This window comes from Poecilia mexicana, unplaced genomic scaffold (assembly GCF_051168715.1).
Source record: "Poecilia mexicana isolate PSO_F unplaced genomic scaffold, ASM5116871v1 scaffold_20, whole genome shotgun sequence".
NCBI lineage: Eukaryota > Metazoa > Chordata > Actinopteri > Cyprinodontiformes > Poeciliidae > Poecilia > Poecilia mexicana.
In genome coordinates, this window is record NW_028263389.1 from 15,296,269 (window position 1) to 15,320,718 (window position 24,450).

General features: G+C 40.2%; 1 protein-coding gene across 2 annotated transcripts in view; it reads right to left on the reverse strand.

The window, feature by feature from the left end:
- The window catches only part of LOC106915374 (collectin-12), a 32,868-nt gene that overhangs the window by 3,062 nt on the left and 5,356 nt on the right, over positions 1-24,450 (reverse strand). Inside the window, exons 3-5 of one of the 2 annotated variants that reach the window (XM_014982930.2) lie at positions 5,423-5,545; positions 1,154-1,240; positions 25-1,068 (exon numbers count right to left, since the gene is read on the reverse strand). In XM_014982930.2, coding sequence (XP_014838416.1) covers positions 25-1,068; positions 1,154-1,240; positions 5,423-5,545 — 1,254 coding nt within the window. Of the gene's footprint in view, positions 1-24; positions 1,069-1,153; positions 1,241-5,422; positions 5,907-24,450 lie in introns of those variants that run through there. The other variant, XM_088001326.1, reaches the window with a different exon arrangement.

Genomic DNA, 24,450 nt, shown 5'->3' on the forward strand with positions numbered 1-24,450 from the left:
GAAAGGCTTCACCCGATTACTCACCCTGTAAAATAGTGAAGTTTGTTATCAGCTGTGAGTGCTTGGTGTCCACCAGCTTCATTTCCTCCATGACAATAGAGAGGCTGGTGACCTCCTTGTCCAAGCGGGCTGCCAGCTCCTCCTGTTGTGACCTCAGGCTGGATGCATCCATCCTGACGTCTGACACGCTGTCGTTAAGGTTCTGCAGGACGTCTGAGTGACGGCCGATGGTCTCGGAGCAGCTGCGCAAGTCATTGAGGTTCAAGTTTATGGCTCCCAGAAGTTGCGTGGTGTGGCTCATGTTGCCCGTAACGCGGTCCATAGTTTCCTCCAGCTCATCCACCTGCATCTCTACCCGGTCGAACTTTGCGGACGTGAGGTTGCTGAAGTCCCTCTGCCGGTCCATGATCGCTCTGAGCGTCTGGTCATGACCCTCAGCCAGCCTGCTGGTGTTCTGCAGCTGGCTGGTCATAAAAGCGAGCTGTGCCCCCACGTCTTCCAGGCTGTCGTTGTTGGCTTTAGCCAGAGTCGAGGCATTGCTCGCTACAACCTGCAGGTTTTCCATTTTCCCACGAAGCCACTCGGCGTCGGAGTGTGTCTGACGCGCCGTCTGCTCCAGGTTCTGATAGTCGTTGCGCATTTTGTGAATTGCTTGGCTGGTTTCATCGACGACCCGCTGCAGAGCTGCAATGAGGCCTCTCTGCTGGGCCTGAGTGAGGTTCAGGTTGCTGATGCTGAGAAGCGCCTGACTTTGTAGTTTCACTTGCTGCTGTAGCTCCCTCTGCAGTCTGGCCGTGTCCTCCTGCAGGCTCTCGATGATGTTGCCGTAAGACTGCAACGTGCCGTTTACCGAACGCAGGGCGGCTGTGTTGCTGCCGAGACGCCCCCGAATGGTGCCCTGGCTGCTCTGAATCTCTGAGCCAATGCTCTGCAGTTGACTCAGCTTGACCTGATCGCTGTGGACGTGCTCCTGCACCGCAGACAGCTGCCTCTGCAGGGCCCAGACGTTGCTCTTGAAAGCCTGAATCTCCGTGGTGGTGTTCTCGGACTTCTCTTCCGTCTGGTCATCTGAAAATGACCACCAGCACATTGAAATGGAGAAATCTCTCCGCTGTCTCACTTTTGTATTCTTTTCGTACTAGTAAATACGTACCAAGCTTTTTTAGATCTGTCTCGACCGCAATTATCTTTCCGCCATAGCTTGCAATACCTTCAGACACACTGTCGACTCTTTGCACCACTGCAAAGCAAACAAAGGGGGTAACGTAAAGTTTAGTGTTATAACAAGCTCGTACTTCAAAAAGGCAGAAGGACCTCCAGCTACAGACATCATCATATAAAAGAGCTCAGAGAGGAACTGATGAAAATATCTTATTAATACTACAGGAATTCATCTGCATGTCTTGTAGGCATGTAATAAAGATAGACTTTATTAAAGTCATTGCTTACGTTAAGCAAAAAAAAAAAAAAGACAAGAGGTGAATAAAGGAATTTAGAAATTGCACAACACATGTATGTGTTCAGGAAAAGACAAATAGAAGAAGAAACAATGACTCAGCGAAAATACTGGGTGGTCAGTGAGTTGGACCAAGGTGAGGCTGCATGGAGGGACACAGGCCAGGGCCCTGGGGGACAGGAACTGACATCAGGGTGTGTGTGTGTGTGTGTGTGGGGGGGGAATGGGGGGTGAAGGGAATTCTTCAGTAAACAGACGGATCAAAGACAACCCACTGGAGACAGACACTGTTGCGGGGAGGCTCTTTGCGCCCCCACAGGCGACACCAGCGTTCATTTCCTCTGGAATGCGTCTGGGATTCCAGGGATGCAGCCCACTTCTACCACCAGCCTCTCCAGGGGGACACTTCCTCCAACTGGGAGCAGCATGGGTTTTTCTACCGGGAGACTGTTTACCCCAGCAGCTAAGAAATACATAAGGTACAAAAAGCCTTTTACCAGAAAGACAAGATGCTGGGATAGCATAATGCTGATTGCGTGCTTAGCTACAGGTTTCGTTTGCAGTCCAACTGACAATAATGCCGCAAAATGAGCCGAGAATACTACTTCCTGAGTTTAATCCTGAAGGTAAATGAAGCGCTGATCTTCACCCCATTGTTTTATCATAAATCTGAGCGCATTAACAGAGCCTTGTAAATTGCTGCTGTTCAAATTAAATGGAGCACATCTAACAGTCCACGCACCCCGATTAAAATGTTGGTTTTGTTGATGCAACTTTTGTTTTTCATGCACAGGATGAGATTGACAAACAGCTTTTGCATATACAGTATATAGACTAGACTAAGGAGCAGAGTTTAGAGTCATGGGATTACGTTTCATCAGGTGCAATTATGATTTTTGCAAAGATGGGTGAGGTTATGAATTGTACCCAATACCATTCAGTTTTAATCCATACCTTCATTAGAAAGCAAATGATTTCCTTTAAACATCACAGTGAGTCCAAGCGTACATCAAGTTTTGCAATGGTCCAGTCAGATGAAGGTTTTTTTTTTACAAGACAAACTTTTATTTAACACACAATTATTTCATAAGGCTTTCTTTGAATATGAATGAAAAATGCAATCTGCAATTTTCTTAGTGAGCAAACCGTTGGTACTTTGAACTTAACTATTTGCCTTCTTTGAATTTAAAAATTTAAACTGGAGGTTAACGCCTCGACCATCAACACTGATGCAATGAACTGAAAACAACGTATTTTCTTACTGGAGGCTTCAGGTAGCTTTTCAGCTGCAGGGATGAGACATCTAAGCTCAAATAAAGAATTAAAGCTAAGTGTTTTAAAAGTCACCCATCTGCCACAGAAAAATGTAAAGGCATATTAGTATTCATTTATCTCCTACTTTCTTGTTTGATTTTTCAAGGTTTTGTGGCACTAGAAAATCTTTTAAATTAGAAGATAATGTACTCTGTTTCCTTAAATGTAATGATTTTCTTCCACTACGTTGTAAATGCGAGAGGTCGAACATATTAGGTTTCTCATCATGCAGCCAAGACCTTTGGTGTTCAGTGAGCTTACGATTATAATGAGACCTCCTGTTAGCAGCTCTTTGTCTCACTAGCGGCCTTCGCGGTGGCCAAGTATGACATGACCGTTCTGTCTCAGCACGTCTTCATACACTGTAAATCACGACTGGAAATTATGACTTCAAATCTGTTAGAGTTACAAAAATAACAATCGCAGGAATCATTTAAGGGGACGTACCATTACCACGACTCACCGCGCCTTTCCTGGAAATACAACCTTCTAACACTGATGAATCTCCAGGAGAAACTTAAGTGTAAGTTCTGCGTTCCTTTTCTCAAAAGTGTGTGATATGAAATCGAACGTACGGTTGAGCCCACCCTGGTTGTGTGCAGCTATGCAGGCCCTGTAGTCATGCTCTTCTGGCTGATTGGTTTATATTTGTGTACCTACTAAGCTAAGGTCTATGTGTGAAATGTTTGCTCATGCTGTCAAACAGATTCATCAAATATCACCTAGAGTAAAAATGAGGTCACTTATTGATCACACTCCAATCACTGTAAGGACTGAGCTCCACAGTAGGAAACTTCACTGTTTTCTGGGTTTTGGATTTACAATACTGTTGTCATTCTGTTATTGGGACTATTTTTACAGTTACAGTTGGCCAATTAGGAGAGATTTTGAAGGTGAAAAACCTGTAAAACATCTGAGCAGGATGTCCAAGAACTCCACTTTGTCATTTTATGGTCAATGCAAATGCATTTTTATTAAAGAGACTTGGCAACCTTTAGCAGACTGAATTTTGTTTCTCCTCTGTTTCATTCTATAGGACATGATGTGTTCCTTTCTTTACATCTTTTAGCCTACAGTTATTCATGATTCAGCAAGGGGTAAATTCTTTTCTCACATTGGTGTAGATTTGCTTAAATTGTTTTTCTTTTATTTAAAGGTTAAATGTTAATGTGAGAAAAGGGAAAATCTGTTCACAATACCATATTTCCTGTTTGTCTATGTTGCTTTTCATGTGTCGTACTGTCTCTAAGAATTTCAGTAGAATTTGTTAAAAAATAAATAAAATACTTGCTTCCCTCCTTCAGCATTTTTGTGCAGACAAAAAAAATTCCAGACCTCCGCACTTTAGCCAAGCTGATCTCTGGCGCTACAAACCTCAAGAAGTAATTGAATTCTTGTAATTTGTGCGAGCAGGCCCTTTAAATTTCAGCTTTGAGTGACTGCCTTTCCTTCCTCTTCCTCTTTTTTTCTTTTATTCAGCTCATTTGTCTCCACCCCGTAACCTTCTCCCAGTATTTTTCCATCACCCCCCCCCCCCCAACCATACACCTCTGGAGAACCTCTTAAAGGCTTTGTTGGGCTGAACGTCCCGATTCTGTTTTTTCCAGTTCAGAAATCAGTTCTGTAGTCTTTTTCCAAGTTTGAATCCGTAATGTCCCTGCTGCAGTTGTGCTAAACATTCCCATATGTACCCTCATTACTTCAATTGGTGTAAACGGCATGAACTTAACATGTTTTAGAGGTTATCGCTGCGCCTTGACCGCCTGTACGACGACAGTCTCCTACGTTTTGAGCAAAGTCGGTCTTTCTTGTTCTACGCTGCATGTTGTCATGCAGGTCTAATTGTTGCCAGATGGGCATCGGGTGAACTGAGTGCAACTCCAGGAGAAACCCACTAGAATTGAGTTTTTACTCGTACGAAACGCTGCTCTGTCAAAGGAACCACAGTTCAAATGCTCTCCAACCTCCAGATGGTTATGTCAGCAAGACGCAGACCCCTCTATGCACTTAACATGTGTGCTTCTCTCTGTTCTCCATCACTGACCCACACAAAGCGTATCAGTGCGGCTGCTTTGTTTCGACGCAGCTTGACCTCAAGTATAGCTGGAATCCGGAGACCTCCGTAACAGATGTAAGCGTTTCTGTGTCTCACTTCATTTGCTGAAGTTTTGACCTGCCGTACTCCTGCCTTTTAGGCTAGTTTACGCTCGCAGCTGGGCAAGTCACCAACCGGTTTCTTCATTGCTATCTCGAATCACAACAGTTTTATTTTATAAGTCAGCTAGGAAGGAAACAGGGTTACATAAACCACCCCCAGGAAATCTAGACACATCTAAGACTTAATACAAAACAGGTAATTGTGCTAGCCTTTTAAAGTTTTCGTGCGCGGTGATTTAAGCTTCCCCGTTGGTGAGCTGGAAGAACAGAGCCTCTGCGGAAAAGTCTCAAAATAGAAAACATGCAAAAGTGTCCATGGAAGCAACCTCAGGTTTCTATTCAGAATGTTTTTCTTGAAAAAAAAAATTATAGATTGCACAGATTTTTGCTAACTATTTACTCCATGGTCACATTTTGATTTCGCTGATGATATGCATGAAATGATATGATATATGCATGAAAGGAAAAACTGTCAGAAGAGAAAACTCATCTCACCTTTGTATCCAAGAACAGCAACAGCAATAGTGAGTAGTGTGCACAGCACATAGAGCAGAGCTATGGAGGTCTTCAGTGCCCATTCATTCTTACACTTTGTGCATTGGGTGCCCTCCTGGATCCCTGGGTGAGAACAGTGAAAACCACATGATTTAGTGTGTTTCATACTGGAGCAAAAAAAAAAAAAAAAAACGTTTAGCATGGACATATTGTTGGAGTTTGACGGTCACTAGGGGAGCTTGAAGTTCCACATCTGGATAAATAGCCCTTGGGTCTACATTAAAGGGAGCAACAGTTCCCTCCGGGAACGGGCGGTGAAAGGGAAGGGGACACAAAAACAGCCCCCCGCTCTCCCCCCCAACACTGCCTTGTTTACACTCAGTAACATGCTTGTTTCCCCAAACTCACGATTCACTCAGCAAAGTCCCCTTAACTTCATTGTACTTTTGTTCAGCACGAACTCTGGCCCCTCCTCCTCCTCCTCCTCTTCGCAGGATCAGAGTCAAATCAAGGTCCTCCGGTTTACGAGGGCACCAGTGGAATATTCCTCTTTGAGGATATTTTTCATAACAGACGAGTGGCAAGATCCACAGTGCTGCCGGGAACACAGCTGCATTTCATTTTCAATTCAGGAAGTGTGTGTCTGTGTGAGTGGAAAGGTTGGGAGGGCAAGTGCGTATGTGTGTGAGTGCAGAGGGGGGGTGTTGTAGCTTTTATGCACCTGGAGTAGGACTTCCTGACGATTCTTAGATGTAGTATAAAGATATCAGTCACTCAACATTTGAAAACAGTCGAGCCGGCAGGAATCATCCATCGTGCACGTCTATTCGAGAGCGATGAGGCCGCGCTTCAATAGATTACACTCGCAGCACTGATTGGTTTTTGCTAGATCCCACTGGGATTTTAGATGCCAAAGTTAATAGCACGACTTGTCCTTATAGGTGTAAAGGGACTGCTAATGGTCACTGAGAGTTAGGAGTCAGTTAAACGCAGGATGGGAAGTGAAAGTTTATGGTGAAAAGTTGGGGGTTGGACCTGGGAGGCACAGAGACAGCTCTTTTTTTTTTTTTACCATAAATTCCACAAATGATATCACCAACAAAATAGGTGATTTTATATTCATTGATGTATTTTTTTCTTCTTCTGTTGATAGATTGATTTACAGTCAACATACAAATTTGGGTCAAGTAATTTATTAAGAGCTGGTCCTTACCAGGTTCCGACATTATTTAAATCTAAACTCAACGTTGTAAAAGCTCAAAACGAACAAAGTAAAAATAAATAAATAAATAAATAAAATTAAAGATCATGTTTCCTCAGGCAAACTGCAAAATAGTTTGAGAGCTAAACCTCAGACTCTACAGTTTATGACTGCATCCTAATCTCAAACATGACAGAAAAAAGGCACATTTAATTTGCCGCTATAACCACTGGTTGGGTTTTACTCTGTTAATTTTGTTCTTATTTGCAAACACAAGCTGGACGGGTAGTGTAAAAGAATATTTTCTGTACATTTAAAGTCGTGTTACAAATTTCTGAGAAGCTGAAAGAAGTTCAAACCAGAAAGTTGAGCTATCCACCAGAAAAATGTGGATTTTTTCCATCTTTAAACAGTTCCAATCATCTCAGTCTTCAAAGAAACTTCCTTCAGGAGTAAAATCTCAGAAATCAGACTTGTATAAAACTGGTAACAGCTAATTAGCAATTTCAGTTAGATGCGTTCAAGTGGCACATCTTTACAAGTAAGGTGTTAAAAACTGGCATTTAAGAGGATTGCATGATTATTGAATATCTGTATTCGCCACTCATGTCTGTTGACCTCTGATTTAAACTATTTAAAAACCCGATGTCTGACTGGTTTGAGTAGAAACAGCACAGACAGGAACAGATTTGTGAAGTTAAATGCAATATTCCAATTTGCTATAGCTAACTCAAATACCACCAATCTACCCAATTTCTTTTGGCAGTACATCCTTACTCTTTGCATATTTTCTCTGCATTCATGTTGTGAACAAAACCTTCCATCTTGCTGCTCCACACTAAAATTAAAAACAAACAAAAAAAAATAAAATGGAGTGACTGAAATACTGTGATTTCATTTTTGGCCACTTTGCCCCACTGTAAATCAGCATGTTAAGATTCCTTGCCAATTACGTCAGAAACAGTTTATAAAAGCGAGGGAAGGTTTTTATCAACATTAGGCTCCACTATAGAAACATCTGCTACAAATGTGGGAGTGGGGAGAGTTACTCAGCAGAAATCTTTACTGCAAGCAGAAAAGTGGATGCTGGGAATGCAGCCACAATGAAACGACTCCGTTTTGGAATCATTCATGTCCCTCTGACATATTTGAGGAGTTCTTTTATGCACACTCCACAGTGAAGCATGCATATCGGTCCATCACCTCACAGAAATCAAGGCGCTTCTGTCCAAAGCTGCTGTTTCAGAGTAAACAAGGTGAACGTGTTTGTTAAATCTGCGGAGGCAAACCGATGCAGACACACTTTGTAGGTTATGAATGACGTTTAGATGCTCCGTAAAAAGCTGGATATTTTTGGTATGGCGGTCAAATGCATGCAACATGTGGCTGATCAGTCAGAGATAAGGTCACATTACTAGAGGAAACAGAAACTTGTTTTTTTGTTGTTGGTTTTTTTTATATTTCTGGATGAGACATCTTGTTTTGATTCAACGCTAATAACTTCATGATCTCTCAGGTAGAAATACTAAATATTTTAAATGACTGTCAAGAGGTCTATTTTGGCTCTGGAGGAGTTCCAGGGATCCCCAACTCAGGTGGGAAAATGTGATTAGAGGACCGTTTTAGCGCTCTCACAAAAAAAGAAAGAAAAAAAAATCGATCCAATTTGACTGTTCTTCAGTTATTTTCTAAAACTATGTGACGAGTTTATATGCAAAGACCTGCAGTTCAAACTGTACCAAAATGAGAATGCAAACAACTTTGACTCAAACAGATTGAATGCATTAAGCCACACTTTTCAGATTCAGGATTTATTTAGAAATTTGAAAATTGAAAACCATGTGTTTTTTTTTTCTTCCACTTCACAATTACAACAGTGTTTTAATCTATCGCATAAAATCCCCCCAGACATACGTTGCATGCTTTGGTTGCGATGTGAAAACCTTTGAGGAACTTTTGCAAGGCACTCTATTTACCTTAGAGGTCACATATGATGCTATACGAATAACTGCTTTATATGAAAAAGATAAAAATAGATTATAAACGACAAATCACCAGTAACTTATCATAAAATGAAAACTCTGAAAAAGGCTGAGAGAGAAACCACAGCTTTAGTTTTTCCATCAGCTGATGCACAGGCAGATGAAGTCAGGTCACACGGGCAACGACTTGAAAAATAACCAAGGAAGTGAAGCCACAGGCTGACAGCCACACTTTTACTCCCTAGCAAAAGAAAACAAAGCTTTGGAAATAAAGGGTCTTTTCTGAAACAAGGACACTGCGAGAGCTGGCTTTGACATGTTACTAACCTCACTTTGTCACTATGTTCTTTGGCTCAGATTCACTCATTGTTTCTGCAAAAACCACAGCGCTGGTGTGATTGAGAGTGTTCACCTTTTGTGATGTCGATGCATCTCCAAGTCAGTGTCATTCATCAGCCTAATTTCCTAAAACAAAAGCCTTACCCAGACACCAAGCCTCTGAAATGCCAAAACAAAGTCCGTGAGGTCACAGTGATACATGAGCCTCTTACATTTAAAGACTGTGTTTATTTACAGTAAACAGCGGCAGGAACGCTATAGAAACCATGGTGAACACAAGGCCGTGTGATGCTTAGGTCACAGAAACTGTGATTTGGACCTCAGCCTCGCTAAACACTTTCAAGAAAGCAGAGAGCAAATCTACTAAGAGATTGGTAAGAAAATTACACCTGGCACCAAAGAGAAACAGCAGTTTAACACAAATTGCAGCAGTGGAGGAAGAGTTTACGACCGGAGAGGAGGTAACAACACCAGAGGGATGTAGAAGTGATGGATGTACGGTTATATGGAAATTTACGCTAGTGAAGAAAAATTCGTCTTTGGTTTTCACCGGTTCTGTGCGGGGTTTAATAGAAACAATGAAAGATGTTTATACATTTCCACGGCTCCATTTCACCTTCTCTTTCTGTTTAAATTTCTGATTAGAGCCGATGAGTTCGTGCCACTTATTATGGGGATTAATAGCATAACAAATTTTGGACTTTAAAGACAAATCTGAGCCATTAGTTGGGTGATTCTTTTAAAAGCAAGAATTAGGTACACATGTTTCCATTTAACTATTAATTCTCTCTCATCTACACAAATTTGGATTAGGTCACATATACCACAAATATATTTAAGCTTTTACAGCTGTCTGCATGATCCTGGTTGAGTATTGGGATACTTTTATGATCACTAACGGAAGAACCTACCAAATTAGTTGGTTTCCCAACAAGGAACTGAATGGAAAACAGAGTCCATGCATTTTGAACAGAAGTGAAATCAGGAGCAATTCAACAATCTTAACATTAACCTGATTTAGCTGTTTTAAATCCAGTCCTGTTGTGTGTTGAGGATCATTTCAATGCTGGAAAAGTCAACTGTGGCCAAGAGTTCACCGTATGGCCAAAACTGTCACCCTGAAATTTGAGGCATTCAAGAACAACCCCACAAACATCTGCAGCCATGCTGCAGATATTTGTCCTTTAAAGTCTGGAGCAGTAGAATGGTTGAGTTTTTGCAGGAATTTCAGAAAATGTGCAGAACACCGCCTTTGGCAGTCAGAGAGAAAAATATTTGAATAAAAAAAAATCCATCATAGGGTGTCTGTATCAAGCAAAGAAACCCCATCTCAAATTGCTCACTTCTATTCTAATGTGCAGCTACATTCTTGAATTCATCTGTAATTTTAAAGGCAGTTCTAAAGAGCTTTCAAAACCAGACTTGTGCATATATATATTTATAAGAGACAGCATCGATTTGCATGGGAAGTGAATAAGAGATCAAATCTAAAACTAATATAAAGTTAAGATTTGAGTAGCAATAGAAAATGTGAAGCACACTCAGAACAACCCACGATGAAAAAACATGCATGAGCATTTAGCTGACTGGATTTTGTAGAAATCCACACTGACAACCATCATGATGCAGCAGAACATCAATGTTCTGCTGCTGGATTTCTTACACAAGTGTAAGAAATTCACCTGGCGATATCCCTTAAAATCCAGTTTGAATCTTTCCCCTCATAAAATATGTAGTTTCCACCCTGTTAAAAAAAAACCTCCATTGTCTACTTGCTTATTCATTCTTAAGCTATTGTGTTCACGCTACTCCCAGGGAAAATAAAGACACATGTTTATCCTTTTGACAAATCTAATCTTGTGATGAGTCATCTAAAATTGTGTAATACATAGATCTTGCGCACAGCACTGCCAAATCGCAGCGTGTTTGTTTCCTGTTGTTATTTTCCAAAGTCTTGTAATATGTCAAACCATCTGTCCTTCGTTACTAAGATGTTTAACAGGATCTCTGACATAATGTAATCTGGGCCAAGTTGTTTTACAGTCAGAAGGCAGATGACGGCCCAGTAAATGAGTCACCCGCTGCTCAAATTTCTCAGTGGGACGTTAAAGGGTTTTGCACTAAATCAGGTGGGGGGCCCCGTTCATGTTTTTGACAAAAAAAAAAAAAAAAAAAAAAGAAAACGTTGAGGTTCTGGCTTGAGTGTCAAATTAGGCACTCAATGAGAATATTTACTCTGAGGAGGATTTTGTTGTAGCAGTAATGAAGAGGAGAGAGAAAAAAAAGTAGTTTTATATCTTGAGGCAAAACGCCTATGAGTTCCTGTGAGTGTTTTGCTCAAATGGAGGCAGCAAATGGAAATGTTGTGCATCCATGCTAAAAACGTCTGCTGGTAATACATTTTTCTCTCGCAGTGGAGGTCCTGGCTCTCGGGATGCTTCCCCCCTAATAACTGTTTAGCAGCCTGGAGAATACATTATGTCCTTCTACATGCCTACTGCGCTCACTTCGAGGTTGTACCTGGAAAGTGATGTAACCAGAGGAAGGGCAGAGAGTTGTGGCCAAAGTTCTGGGTCCCTCTCTGAGTTCATCAGAAAGCTTTGGCGCTTTGCTAGGAACTAACACCATCCCGGCGTCTTGTGTGGTCTGGTTCAGGCTCGGTCTCTTGTATTGCATGTGATGGAAAAGATACGCCTTCATCACACGAGACAGTCAGACATGAAGCCCAAAGCCTGTCAATAAAGGAGGGAAAAGTAGGAGATGTAAAGATGAGAGAGCCAAGTTTAGCTACAAACAGGATGGACTGGGAGAAAAGCTATAAACTAGAGGAGGAAAGCAAAGAAAGACGTAAGAGCTGGACAGAGAAACGGATGATGGACAAACTGTGAAATCCATTCACTTCTGTCAAAAGAATTAGCCAAGAATCTCTCCAGCACAAAGCCACAAGACAGACCAACCGTACAAAAATGGAAAGATCAAGAAAAACGTGGCACTTCGCTGACAGGAGATCTCCCAATGTGCCTCCAACATCAGACCCACTGCGAAAATGTTTTTTTTTTTTTTTTTTTTAAATCAAGCTTATATTATTTTACAATCTCTCAGAAGTCCAGGCTCTAAACACATTGGCTTTGTCAAAGTGGGAATTATGTAATGGAGCATGGGGATGGTGTTAATCTGCTGAGTCTGAGCTGCCAACATATGTACACAGAGCCAAATTGGCGAGTAGGTGTGTAGCGTCCAATTTTTGTAACTGAATCTTAGTAAAATGAGATCACATTTATCCTTCAAGCACCTCTGTAAGTTATGACTTTAGCTAAAAGATGCACATGTGAATATGTCAAAACATATTCTAAAAGGCTACCAGAACTAACCTAGTTACTTAATCCTTTAATTTATCTCCCAGACAGTCTGGATTGCTTTTGTTTTTGCTAACTGAAGTCTCATTTTCCATATTTTATTAAAACTCAGCACTTAGACTGAGGTGATTACAGTTAGATCCACTACTTGTAACTATCACAGAGTTTATAGCCCTTCAATAAAAGTGTGCAAATTTAAAGCTCCATTTTGTTCCCCACATTACAAGATACTGAGACTTGTAATGTGGGGAAGTGTGAAGTGTTACATGGGAGATTGTAGCTAAAACAGCATATGATAAAGTCGCATCTTAGCTTACCAATAAGATAATTACTATGCAAGTTGCAAATAAACTTGTATTTTTTATAAAAATATATATTATTTACATATCATTTCAAAACTGAGTTGGTTCCCCAACTTTGTTGTGTACAGCATAGGCCCTGGATAAAAACAGACATTTGCACCACTACTGAAGAATGGTGCTAAAGTTTATATTAGATTTTCAGTTTCATATCCAACTTATTCAATGCTGTTTGATGATTCTTTATGTCCACAAAACAGTTCCGCAACTCATGGCCATCGCTCACAGGTCACTTATTGGCCAGAATGAAATAAATCCTGAGAAAATACGCTCAATGGCACAAACCCCAGATGTAGAACTTAGTATTCCTGGATAGTTTCAATAAATTACCAACAGAAGCTTCTTGACAAATTTGAGTTTTAACAAAATAGCAAGTAACATAGTTACATTCTTTCATGATCAGTGATAACCCTTTTGTGCATGATGCCCTAATCATTCCCTATCTAATCACATTCTTGCTCGCCACAGAATATTTTCCCTTAAAAATTGACCATTAATGTGCTAACAGTGATCAAAAAGAATGGACAGTGCTAAATCAAAACTAAATAAATTATATTGTACTTCAGTTCTCATAACAATAAAGTTGGCAAGTCAGACAAATAAGCTGGTATACGTAGTTGAAGTCCATTTCTAAGGCTTTTCACTATTCAGTTCTTGAAATATGAAGGAAGTGATGCAACAATATCATCCAGTTTAAGTTGTGAAACATGATGTTCTCACATGCTTTTACCTGTCTCGCCTGTTTACATGTAAAAATACCATTACAAGAAGTTGCCAAGATGCAAAGTATCACGGGATCCTGGAAAAAGGTCCATTAGGTGTTAAACTAAAGGCCTCGCTTTCTTTCAAGAAACTTTAATTGTATGTGCTGCGGCATTCTGGGTACAAGGTACAGTCTGCAACCCACAGAACATAAATTATTAGTAAGCCCAATGTTGCCATAAACTTTCCTCTTCTAATGACGCTGAAGTCGGCATCTGATTTATTGTTTCAAAATCTTTGCCAAAGTAAAGGAACATTTCACTTATTGTAAGGAACCTGGGCCCTATTTACTATCTCTAGTTTAAAAAGGTCAAGTCCAGAACGGAACAGTGATTCTTTAATATATTTATTGAGATTTATTAAGCCTTTGTTGCTTGTACAAGAATCACCATAGATAAATGACCACAACAGATCAACGCAGTTCAACTGAACTACCTCGTTTAATAATTATTCGGTAAAAAAAAAAAGCAAGCATCAGTGATTACCCTGTTATTATAAAGCTGAACAAAAGCAACATGAAGCAGCATTACAGGAGATCCTGTGGGATAAAGTCAGTTCTCTACGGTTGTTACTAAGGTTGGTGCACAGCAGACGTATCACAGCTTTTTGGCTCCGGCTGCGAAAAGCTGCTGAAGTTGAACCGATGAGAACAGATTTCACGGCTGTCGATCCAGAACAACAAGCTAAAAGATGGCAAAATTCTCTGTAAAGCCAAAGTCAACACTGAGGCTTGGAGTTTGATATCTCAAATAGATGTAAGAATAATCCAAAAACAACTTTATTGCAAAATTACTCCCATTCAATTTTCAGGAGGTTGTGTAACCCAAACATGTCCCACTACTACATAATTGATATGAAAGGTAAAGAAGTCTTTGACAAATAGTTTTCAGATGCTGTCTCCTCAAGGCTGCAGCAGCATCCAGAAACGTTCCTGCGTTGCTTTGTCCACTCCCCTCCCACGAACTCCAAGGCCCCCACTCGACTGTGAAACTCGGCGCTTGCTGCAGTTAAACAAACAGTTCATCTTTCCAAAAAATTTTATCAACAAAGCAGTGGGCAGTGGGAATGGTCTTACTCAGCTTTGAGATTTGGGGCCCACAGAGTGACTTGGGTTTTGGTTTCAAAGCAAAACATCAGAGCTTAAACGCTCCAAAAGTTCTAGTCCTTGAGTGTGCATGTGTGTGTGTGTGTGTGTGATGTCCTTTGGTTTTGTGTGTGTGGCCCACTGCTTAATTACCATCACATTAGCATCCAGAACTCGATAGTCTGCCCACACTCGACTTTAAAGGGAAAACAACGCCATCAGCAAGGAGAAAAGTTAGTCAGAACTGATTCCAGGAAAGCAGGAAATATTTTGATCTAGAATTCAAAACACAATTCAAAGGTCATTTTAAAACTACCACAAAAAAAATGAAATCTTTGCTTAAATCACTAATGTCACACTCTTCGTTATATGTCTAAAATCACAAAACAACACAAACTGTAAATCTTTAATTGTTTGTCATAGCTTTAAACCCACAAAAGCACAAAACACAAATTCTGGCTCGTTCTCTCCGACCTCCTGCTGTTCGCCTCAAGTGCCAGTCAAAATGAAGAACCCACTACACAGACCCCCGGTGCAGATGGAGCGCTGGAAAGCAGTTCAAAGGAAAACAAACAGCTAAATGTCACAAATCGGAGAAAACCAGGAATAAAATAAATACAGTGACGTCCTCCCTCTGATGAGCAGCTGGAATAATAAGCCCCAGAATGGCACTTGGGGTATAATTCAACTTGAACTTTTTTTTATAAAGGACAATCTCTTAAAATGACAACTTACTATATGAATATGTTTTTTAAATTCTTTTTCTTTTTAAAGTTGTTGTCCTTTGCTTTCAACGTAATAAAATGCTTTATGAGAACAGTTTGTAATTCTAAAAGTAACAAATAGGTCACCAGAATGGTGAGGATATTTTGAAGGGCATGTTTTAATTACTGACCATTCTTAGCAATTTAGTCATAACCACAGAGGCACAAAAAACAAAAACAGCTGGAAATACTTCACTATGACACCGGTCTTATTTCAATCTATAACTTTTATGAAAATACTAAAGTTGTAAGGTGGGAAAGAAAACTGAGAAACTGTTGCTTATGGTGCAATAATAGTAAGCAGTAAAAAAAAAAAAAGCCAGTTCTAAGAATCTGATTTTTCATGGACACTATTATGCAAATTCGAGTTTAAATCTATTGTCTGAGCCCAATCTGGACTAAGATCATATGCTTAATGGTTTTTATAAAAAACCTGCAATACAAATAGCACAAAGAAAACAAATGAGAGCGTGCAAAATAAAGTTTATAAAGTTGTGTTAATCTACTTACTAACAAGGAGCAACAAAAGTAAGATGAAAAACTTAGACTGTAACAAACACAGCGCACTGCACAACTAATGCAATCACATAACCTAAAAGATTTGCATTTGACTCCTCCTACAAGTCACAAAATGGAGACGGAAGACGCTAAACAAAAGCTAAAAACAGGAGAAGTAACACTACTGAGCCAAAATACTTCCAGAGACCTGGAAGTATTTTTAAACTGGTAGGTGACGACAACGCTGGCCATGTGCCTCTAATTAGAGTTAATTAGTCACGTTGAATCGGGATGAACACAAAGTCTATGGCCTCAGGTCGTGATGGCTCTTTTAGATATACATTTATGCAGATGGATAAAATCAGTTACAAAATTATAAACTTCAAAATCCACTTTGAGAGCCCAATTTGACAATATTTAAAATAAATAAATTTAAAAAAACACCATAAAAAGAGAGAATGTCTTCCTCTGTAATCCCAAAGCAGCCTCTGACATTTCAAAAGCACTAAAACACACTAAACTGTTCTGATGAGATGTTGCCACATTAAAACCTTGAACAGCTGAAGGAGCTGTGTGTATCTCTGGAAAACATGCCAAGAACGTAGTGGTCTAACAAACTGTAGAAAAAAAAAAACTTGTCACCACATCAGCCCTATCCACCACAAACCCTGCCACCTGGACAAATAAAGTCTTCATGGACAGACTTCTCTATGCAATCCAGCGTTCTTGACTTTTTACCTCTGCTGTCATTTGTGGGCAGTGGCTATATAACATCATGGTCACGGTGGAAGAAACCGCTCTGTGATTTTAGGGTTTTGTGTAATATCATCCAACAGCAGCAGTAAAATACGGATAAGACTGTGGTCTGGGTGCTGAAGCCCAACTGAGTTTTAAAAATATATTTTCAGACAAAAACTCTACAGTGTCTTATAACGTGATAGATCAGCACACAATTGTGAAGGAGATGCAGCAGGTTGTATGGTTATCAAAACATTTTACAAATAAGAAGCTGAAGAGTGATGTTCAGCCCCCTTTATTTGAATACCTCCATATAAAATCCAGTCCAATTACCATCGGAAGACACCTAATGGAAAGATAATTGTACAAGTGATGAACTGTGCTCTGCATAGCTGAAGCTATAAGTTTAATGGTAACAATCTCTTTGATTTGATCATGACAATATGACAAAATCTTAAAAGTTGAAGGACTATGAATCCTCTTGTGAGGCACTCTACAGCATGACAACACAAATATAAAGTATCAGAAAGTGATGGTTATTTTATTAAAGACAGTCCTGTACACTCCTTTCTCAAAGAGGAAACCTCAGAACGGAAAGAACATAACTACAATCATGTATGAAGTGCTCGCCACAAAAATTCATTTTAGGACGCAAACATTTTTCAAACCCACATGCAGAATGTTAATTTACCCAATTATGCACATATTCCAAATGCTGTTGAACCTCCAAAATCAACAAGTCAAAATACAGAAAAAAAAAAAAAAAAAAGCTGATCAATTGAAACAGAACCTTTTAATGCAACACGGTGTTTTTTTGTTTTTTTTTACTGGGTGGGCCCTCCGACTTCTTCTGTGGTCTGATGCTAGTGTGTGGCAAGTCGGTGTGAAAGACAACAAACCGTCCTGCTGCTGGAAGAAGCGTCCGTTCAGACAGCCACACTCCAGACGTGAGGGCGGCACGCTCCTCCACTTCCTAGCAGTCAACATGAACCCTCTCAAGGCAAGAGGAACTGCCTGACATCTGGTTTGTGAATCACACACTCACACACACACACACGCACACACACGCACACACACACACACACTGATAGCAATAATCAACTCCAGACAAGGGGATTGAATTACTCCACATCACAGTTTGTTTAGAGTTATTAAGAAGTGCCAGAGGACAAACCTCTATCAAGATCGGACGTTTAAAATCCGAGTTTTTCAGCCATCGGTTGGAGACAAAACGCATCTGTTGCCACTGTCGCTAACAATACTCACGTAAGTTTTGTACAGAAATCAGCGGCAAACATTTTTGATTTAGGAGAGATGCAATTTCAGGAACACTTTCAGAATAAAAAGAATCTCAGGATCAACTCAGTAGCAGAGTCTAGGACATAAATCCTTGAAGAAAGGAGTCAGACTCATGGCTGAAATAAATTCATCAGTCTCAGCGAGGAAATCTTGGCAGGATGTTAAAGTAAAATGCAATTCCATTCATACCACAAGAGAGACAAATATTAAAGCCAAAATGTCATTGCAGTCCTGAAGATTGCACACATATTTATGACCTTTTGTCTGCTGATTTATTTCTATTTAACCAAAAAATGTCCAAAACTGAATTAGGCACTTGGTGTAACCCTTTCATGTTTCTCCTTTTGATTCCTGGTTCAATCTGCTAAAATGGGGAATATGTCTTGAATTGGGTTTACATGTGTGGTGAATGTTATAATAAGAGCCATACAGCATCAACAAGATGATTTATGCAAATTTGTTCAGCTGTCTTCTCAGAGAAGCTCTTAATGCACACATATACACAAACACACACATAACCTCTAAACAAGACAGTTGAGTCATTTTATAAAGTCCTGTTTTAACTTAGATTGATAAAGGATTATTTTTTAATGACATTCTGTTTTTCTACTGCATAAATATGACAAAACACACATTTTTTAGCCTCTATTAAAAATGGGGAATATGTGAGAGCATATCACTTAAGTGAGGCAGCTGTTTTTTTTTTTTTATCTTAAAAGGCAGGACATGGCTGCAAGAGCATACTGTAGTTTTTCACCCCAGTACAGTGAAAGTAACAACTAATTGTGTAAAGGTTGTGAAACTGTGATTAAATAAAGGCTAGACCTACATACTGCAACAAAACATAGGACTAAATTGGACAAACAGTTTAGAGACCTTACATATAAATCAAGTTGCGTGTTCAAAATATACAAAAATGCATGTTCACTCATACAGCAAACACATGAAACTCATCCAAAGGATTCTAGAGTATTCCATCAAATTCTTTCATGGCTTTCAGAGTAAATTAGGTCAGAGTCTAAAGTCCTGTTAATGTGCACATCAGCTGCTATTTCTCCACAAACAAAACCAAACTACCGGATTTGGAAACTTGGAAATGTTGAACAGATGAATTGCAAGACACAGACCTTTTAAAAACAGAATGTTCAGAGATGCTTTTACATGAAATTATACTGAACAGTACCAGGTATGGAATCTGCGATATAACAGAGATGTACTGTAGATTGAAGGATGTTTTTATTCATTGTTATTAAACATATCTGTGTGATAAGAACTCCGGAGTGGCACCAGAAAATGAAACATAGTGAATTCCATCTGTCTGCAGGCTCATGCACACATGGAAAATGTGATAACCATTATACAACTGACAGGGTTCTGGAGTCGAACGTTGCTCCTCTCCGCTTCAACTCCCTTTCTGCAAACCAGGAAGCAGTGGGTTGATTTTGGCAGCCCTCAGTTGCTTTTTTCTCCTCCTTTCATTAACATCTTGGAGCGTGAGTACCAGATTTTGAGTTTTTTTTTGTTTTTTTTGTTTTGTTTTTATTGCCTACACTAAAAGAGGGAAAAATTAGAATCCCCAAACTCATTGTAAAAGTGCGCCTGTGTGTTCTGCAGCCGGGGGTGTTTGTGAGCACGGAAAAGTACCAGTTGGTTCAACAAAAGAGTGATGCCGTGTGTTTTTCTTGAGCGTAACTCACACATGCATGTAGAAACACACACCCTCCAGGGAACGCCGGCGTAAGGGCTAAGGTACAAGCGTGTTTCTTGCAGAACAGAGAACTGCAACTTGCCAAAGCAAAGTGTAAGCGTTCCAACTGCAGGAGTTACAGAAACACAGGTGTCTTGGCGAACCTTCGCCGTTATTTAATTACTCATTCAAAGAGTCGAGCCCAAGAGTTTGAAAGACACTTTATGGAGGCATTGGTGAACTCCTGAAACTTTCCCCTGACATCCGTAATGTGGGTCACATCACGGACACCCAGATTATTCTAGAGGAGGAACACACAGACATTGCTGGTTTCCTTCACTCTTAATGGAGAGTCAGAATAGCGGCTGACGCTCAGGGATCACAGGCTACGTCGAAAACAGCAGCTAATTAATAGCACATGCGTTCATCTGGCAAGCACATCACCCATCAACGCCTCCTCTTTATATGTAGCACCTGGAGTTTTGCTGCGATGTTTTATGTAGCCTAATGAAGCGACACCAATGAGAGAGACATAAAGGGAGTTAAAGGACAGAAAGGTTTATGGGACCTCTTGGAGCTCAAAAAGATGCTAACGCCACCACTGTTCCCTCGCCATGCAGTCGAAGCCGTTTTTAGAAGTTTAATGATACATCAAAGTTACATAACAAACCATAAAACGAACAACTCAACTGAGGTGTTTCAGATCCCACTTGAGAGGCTTTCTCCAGCCTGTCATTACATTATTCAGGTCATACGTTTTGTCATCTGGAGCTGCAGAGTTGGAAAGGCCAGAAACACACTCTGTCTCACTTTGTTGGGATATTAGGGAGCTCTCTGGCCAGGCGGGTTGAATAAAGTTCTCTACCAGCCCCACGTCGCAAAAGACATACAAAGGTTGTTAACAAGGATTAATCTTGACCTGATGCACAAACCAACTCAGCTGACTCCTGTCAATACTGTAAAGCAGTGCCTCCTCACTGCTTTACTTTGAGTAGATTTACACAGTAGTTCATTGTTTAGCTGTATCTCTTTCCTGGAAGAAAATATCGCTGTCATTAACCTTTGGGTTCTCTTTGCCTTATTTTTTTTCCCCACCGTAGTCCTGAGTCAGTGTTTCTGTGTTGAACTGCATCTTCACTGGGCTGTTCCACTAACAGACCTGTGGTTACCATCAACTCTCTTTGTTTTTCTTTCCCGTAGAAAGCACTTAGGTAACATGCTGTCTGGGAAGTGTGATTCAAATAAACACTTGTATCTGGAAACATTCAAGCTTTGCTTTATCATCTAATTCACTTATCTCTTTACAGCAGTACCTCATACTCCTCCAAGCCCATCCAACTACTCCCTGTTCCGTGTTTTCAACCAGCTGCCTTTTCTTTTTTTTTTTTTTTCCCACCTCTCACTTTCCTGTACTTTCTCCTGGGATAAAATACCATGGTGCCAGAACCCCTTACTCATCTTAAATCTATGAGATACGTCTCTCTCTATCCTGGGACATGTGAGGTACTCCCAAAAAGTAGATTTGAAGAAATCCTTCCTCCTTTTTCCAGACATCATCCTACTGTTTATCTACAAGTCTGTCGCTTTACTGTCCAGCAAAAATAAAACAGTGAAATTGAGATGCGAACACAATGTTGGTCGTCTGACTTTATTTATTTCAACTCACACTAATTCAGTGCACTTGGGTGTTTCTGCGGGAAAATAAATTGGTACCATCTGCTTACATTTGTTTTTGCTCTGTCTCATAAAAGACAGTGACGACATATATTTGCCCTCACCATCCTCATGTCACATTAACTTATACGTCTTTAACAAAGGAAATGAAGCAAATGATACTGTTTATCTTAGATGTGTAGAGGTACACAATAAGCAATGTGTGCAAATAGCAAATAATCAGGTACAAGTGCTAGTGATGCACTTGTTTTAGTTATTTGTAAGCACCAAAATTCTTAAAAATAACTAAAATAGTTTCTCTGTATAAATATACGGCATATGGCCAATAAAACTGACCCATCTTGGTTGCTTAGTGAATTCTAGTTTGCGTGCCACCTCTGCAAAAAGGCCAGTCATTAAAGTTTTCTTGTTATTAATACCAGTGGTATTATAACAAAATGGAATTGACTGAGAAGGACGGCAACTCGGCCACAAAGCTCTTGGCCACATAAAATGATAATTTAAGGCCAGTGTGTTACCCGTAAACTTGTTTTTAATGATTCTTGCCATGTCAAAAGCAGCGGGACCAAATTAGAGCAAATATATTAGACACATATTCATTTTAGATACCAAACGTCATTATTGTAGTAAGTAACTTAAAGTAATAAGAAGAGATTATGACAGTTTAAGAAAATACGCATGAACTGCATCAAGAGAAAGAGAAGTAATCGAAGAAAATGAGGATCATCCACACACATGATTAATGTCTTTGCTGAGACATGCTGACTTTGAGTTCTCAAAGCCAGTGGAAGAAATTGTGGCATGGCAGGCAGTGAAAAAGGGAATTTTACACCTCACAGATGTATTAAGTGCTCACAAGCTGCCAAAGGAAGAAGGACACGAGAATACAGCAGGAACCACACAAAAGAGCATGAAATCCTAATATTGCAGCCTGCATTAAAAGTGTCAGGGCATTACAAGTGCTCAAGTTAACATAAGCATGTCTAAATCCCCATCAACCAGGAGGGATGAGGTGGTGGGTGAGGTGTCGGTGTGAAGCAGGGGGTCCTCCCTCAACCACAAAGACCCCCAGGACTGATCCGAGCCGGCCTGTGCTGACACAGCTGGCTCAAGGCACAGACACCCTTCCAATACCGAGCACGACTGCAGGAATGTTCCAGAGCCTTGCTGGAGAAACCATAACAAGTGCAGGAAATAGATACAGTGCATTCGGGGTCCTGCGCCAGCCGCAACCCTCCTGAGTCCAATGGAAAGCCATTCTCATTCCACTTAATAGGTGTGGATGCTCATCGGTTTAACTGAACTCTAAAAGCAAATTAAGTTGTAAAAACTAGTAAACTTCAGTGTCAAGTGCTGATGTTGTACCAGAGATGCTGCACTGCAAATACAGGCCACAGCAGGGAAAACTCAGGGTGGTGCTTGACCTGAGATGCAAGTGGTGCTTGGCATAAATACATAAGAATACATAGGACTCTAGCAATTCTGCCATTTTGGTGCTTTTTTTTGCAGCCTTCAAATCATCAAATCCTAGGATAGTTGGTGTTAGAGGTTTAGGTTAGAGCTGATTTCTGTCCTATCTTTTCAGTTTGTCCTCATAAGTCTTTTTTTAGCTCTCTGCTTTTAGTCATTACTATTCATTACATTTTTAATAGGTTTCTTCATGTTTCATTGTGACACCTTGCTAATATCTTTCTATCTTGCCTCTAGAGCACTTTGATTCAGCATTGTTTTGAATGTGTGCTTTATAAATTGTGTTGACCTTGACCACCTCCAAGGAATGACTCTACAGCTAACAGTGTTTGTTGGCTCTTTGGTGCGTTTCTCTGATCAGCACTGAAGCTCTCATAACTTTTAGTTCATCCTCAGCAACTCTCAGTCATTTGTGCACATCATAGTAGCACTATGTGTTTAGACTGATATAAGAAATGCACCAAAAAATCTCGAAAACTGTAATAAAGGAGCTAAAGGTGAATATGATCCAAGTAAAAACAGACCAGTGTGTCACGGTTAGCGTTGCAGGAAATAAAGGTGAGCCAAAAGGCGAACGGCAGCAAGGCATTTTGCAGATTTATTTCTGTGTTCAAAGGCACGATCTGACAGTACATGGGAAACACCAAGTGAGACGTGTAGGAATCCTGAAACAAAGGACATAACTCGAACTTGATTACTACAGGAAACAGGTGAGGAGAATAACTGATCACAGGTAACACAGGTGAAAAACATTAGCTACATTAACAGAGGAGAACAAGCTAGAAAACCAAACGTTTTATGAAATAAAATGTGCACAGTGACATTACTTCCTCTTTTTGGATACCTGGTTAATTTAGTGGTATTACTGCTGAAAGTGAACCACATAAGGGTTGACCAGTACCAGTATATTGGCCAATGACTAAACCAACCCCTAATTGGGTAGGAAGAGTTCAGCCAAAGCTCAACTAAATTTGTTTTTACCTAATTGGCCTTTAAGTAACAGACCCTCACAAAAAAAAAAAAAAAAAAAAAAATCTTTCAACCTCGAGTAGCATGGAAACAAGTCATGCCTGACTTTACCTTGGCAGGGCGGACAATAGAATAACCAGATGAACTTGATCAGCTTATATATCAAACTGTGTGTCTCCAGTGAGCTGAAGAGGCACATGCATGTATTTGCATGTATTTGTGTACTTATAGAGAATGTTCGAATGCCTTCAGGATGACGAGTGAGTAAGAGAGGTTCAGAGACATCTCATTGCTTTCAATGAGTGTGTGTGTGTATGTGTGCGTGCGGGTGTGTGTGTGCGTGTGCTGTGTGTGTGTGTGTGTGTGTGTGTGCGTGTGCTGTGCGTGTGTGTGTGTGTGTATTGGTCTAATGGGCTCAATCTGAGTTCAAGAATCTGGCAAGTCTGCATATCAGTAAAACCGCTGACAGTTCCAAATGTACCTCCAGACATATTTCAGCACCTGGTCACATTGTGTTACATGTACATGTGTTGATGTTACACACAGCACATGTTTCATGGGAGCCTTTTGGGAAACTGGGAAACATGCCAGACTTTACTTGAGTACATATATTTTATCTTGACTAAATAGAGGCCATGTCAGTAGGCTGCTTTCTATTACAAAACAAATGAGAGCATCATATCACAGAATGAATGCACATGATGTACTTAGCAGATCTGTGCACCATTTTACTTTGTCGGAAGCACCACATATATACACACTGGGAATTTTCAGATATTTGGTTCAAACCAATAAAACATTTTCTGAAACATTTCTTTGTTTGTTTTTGAAAAAATGTTTGTTGCT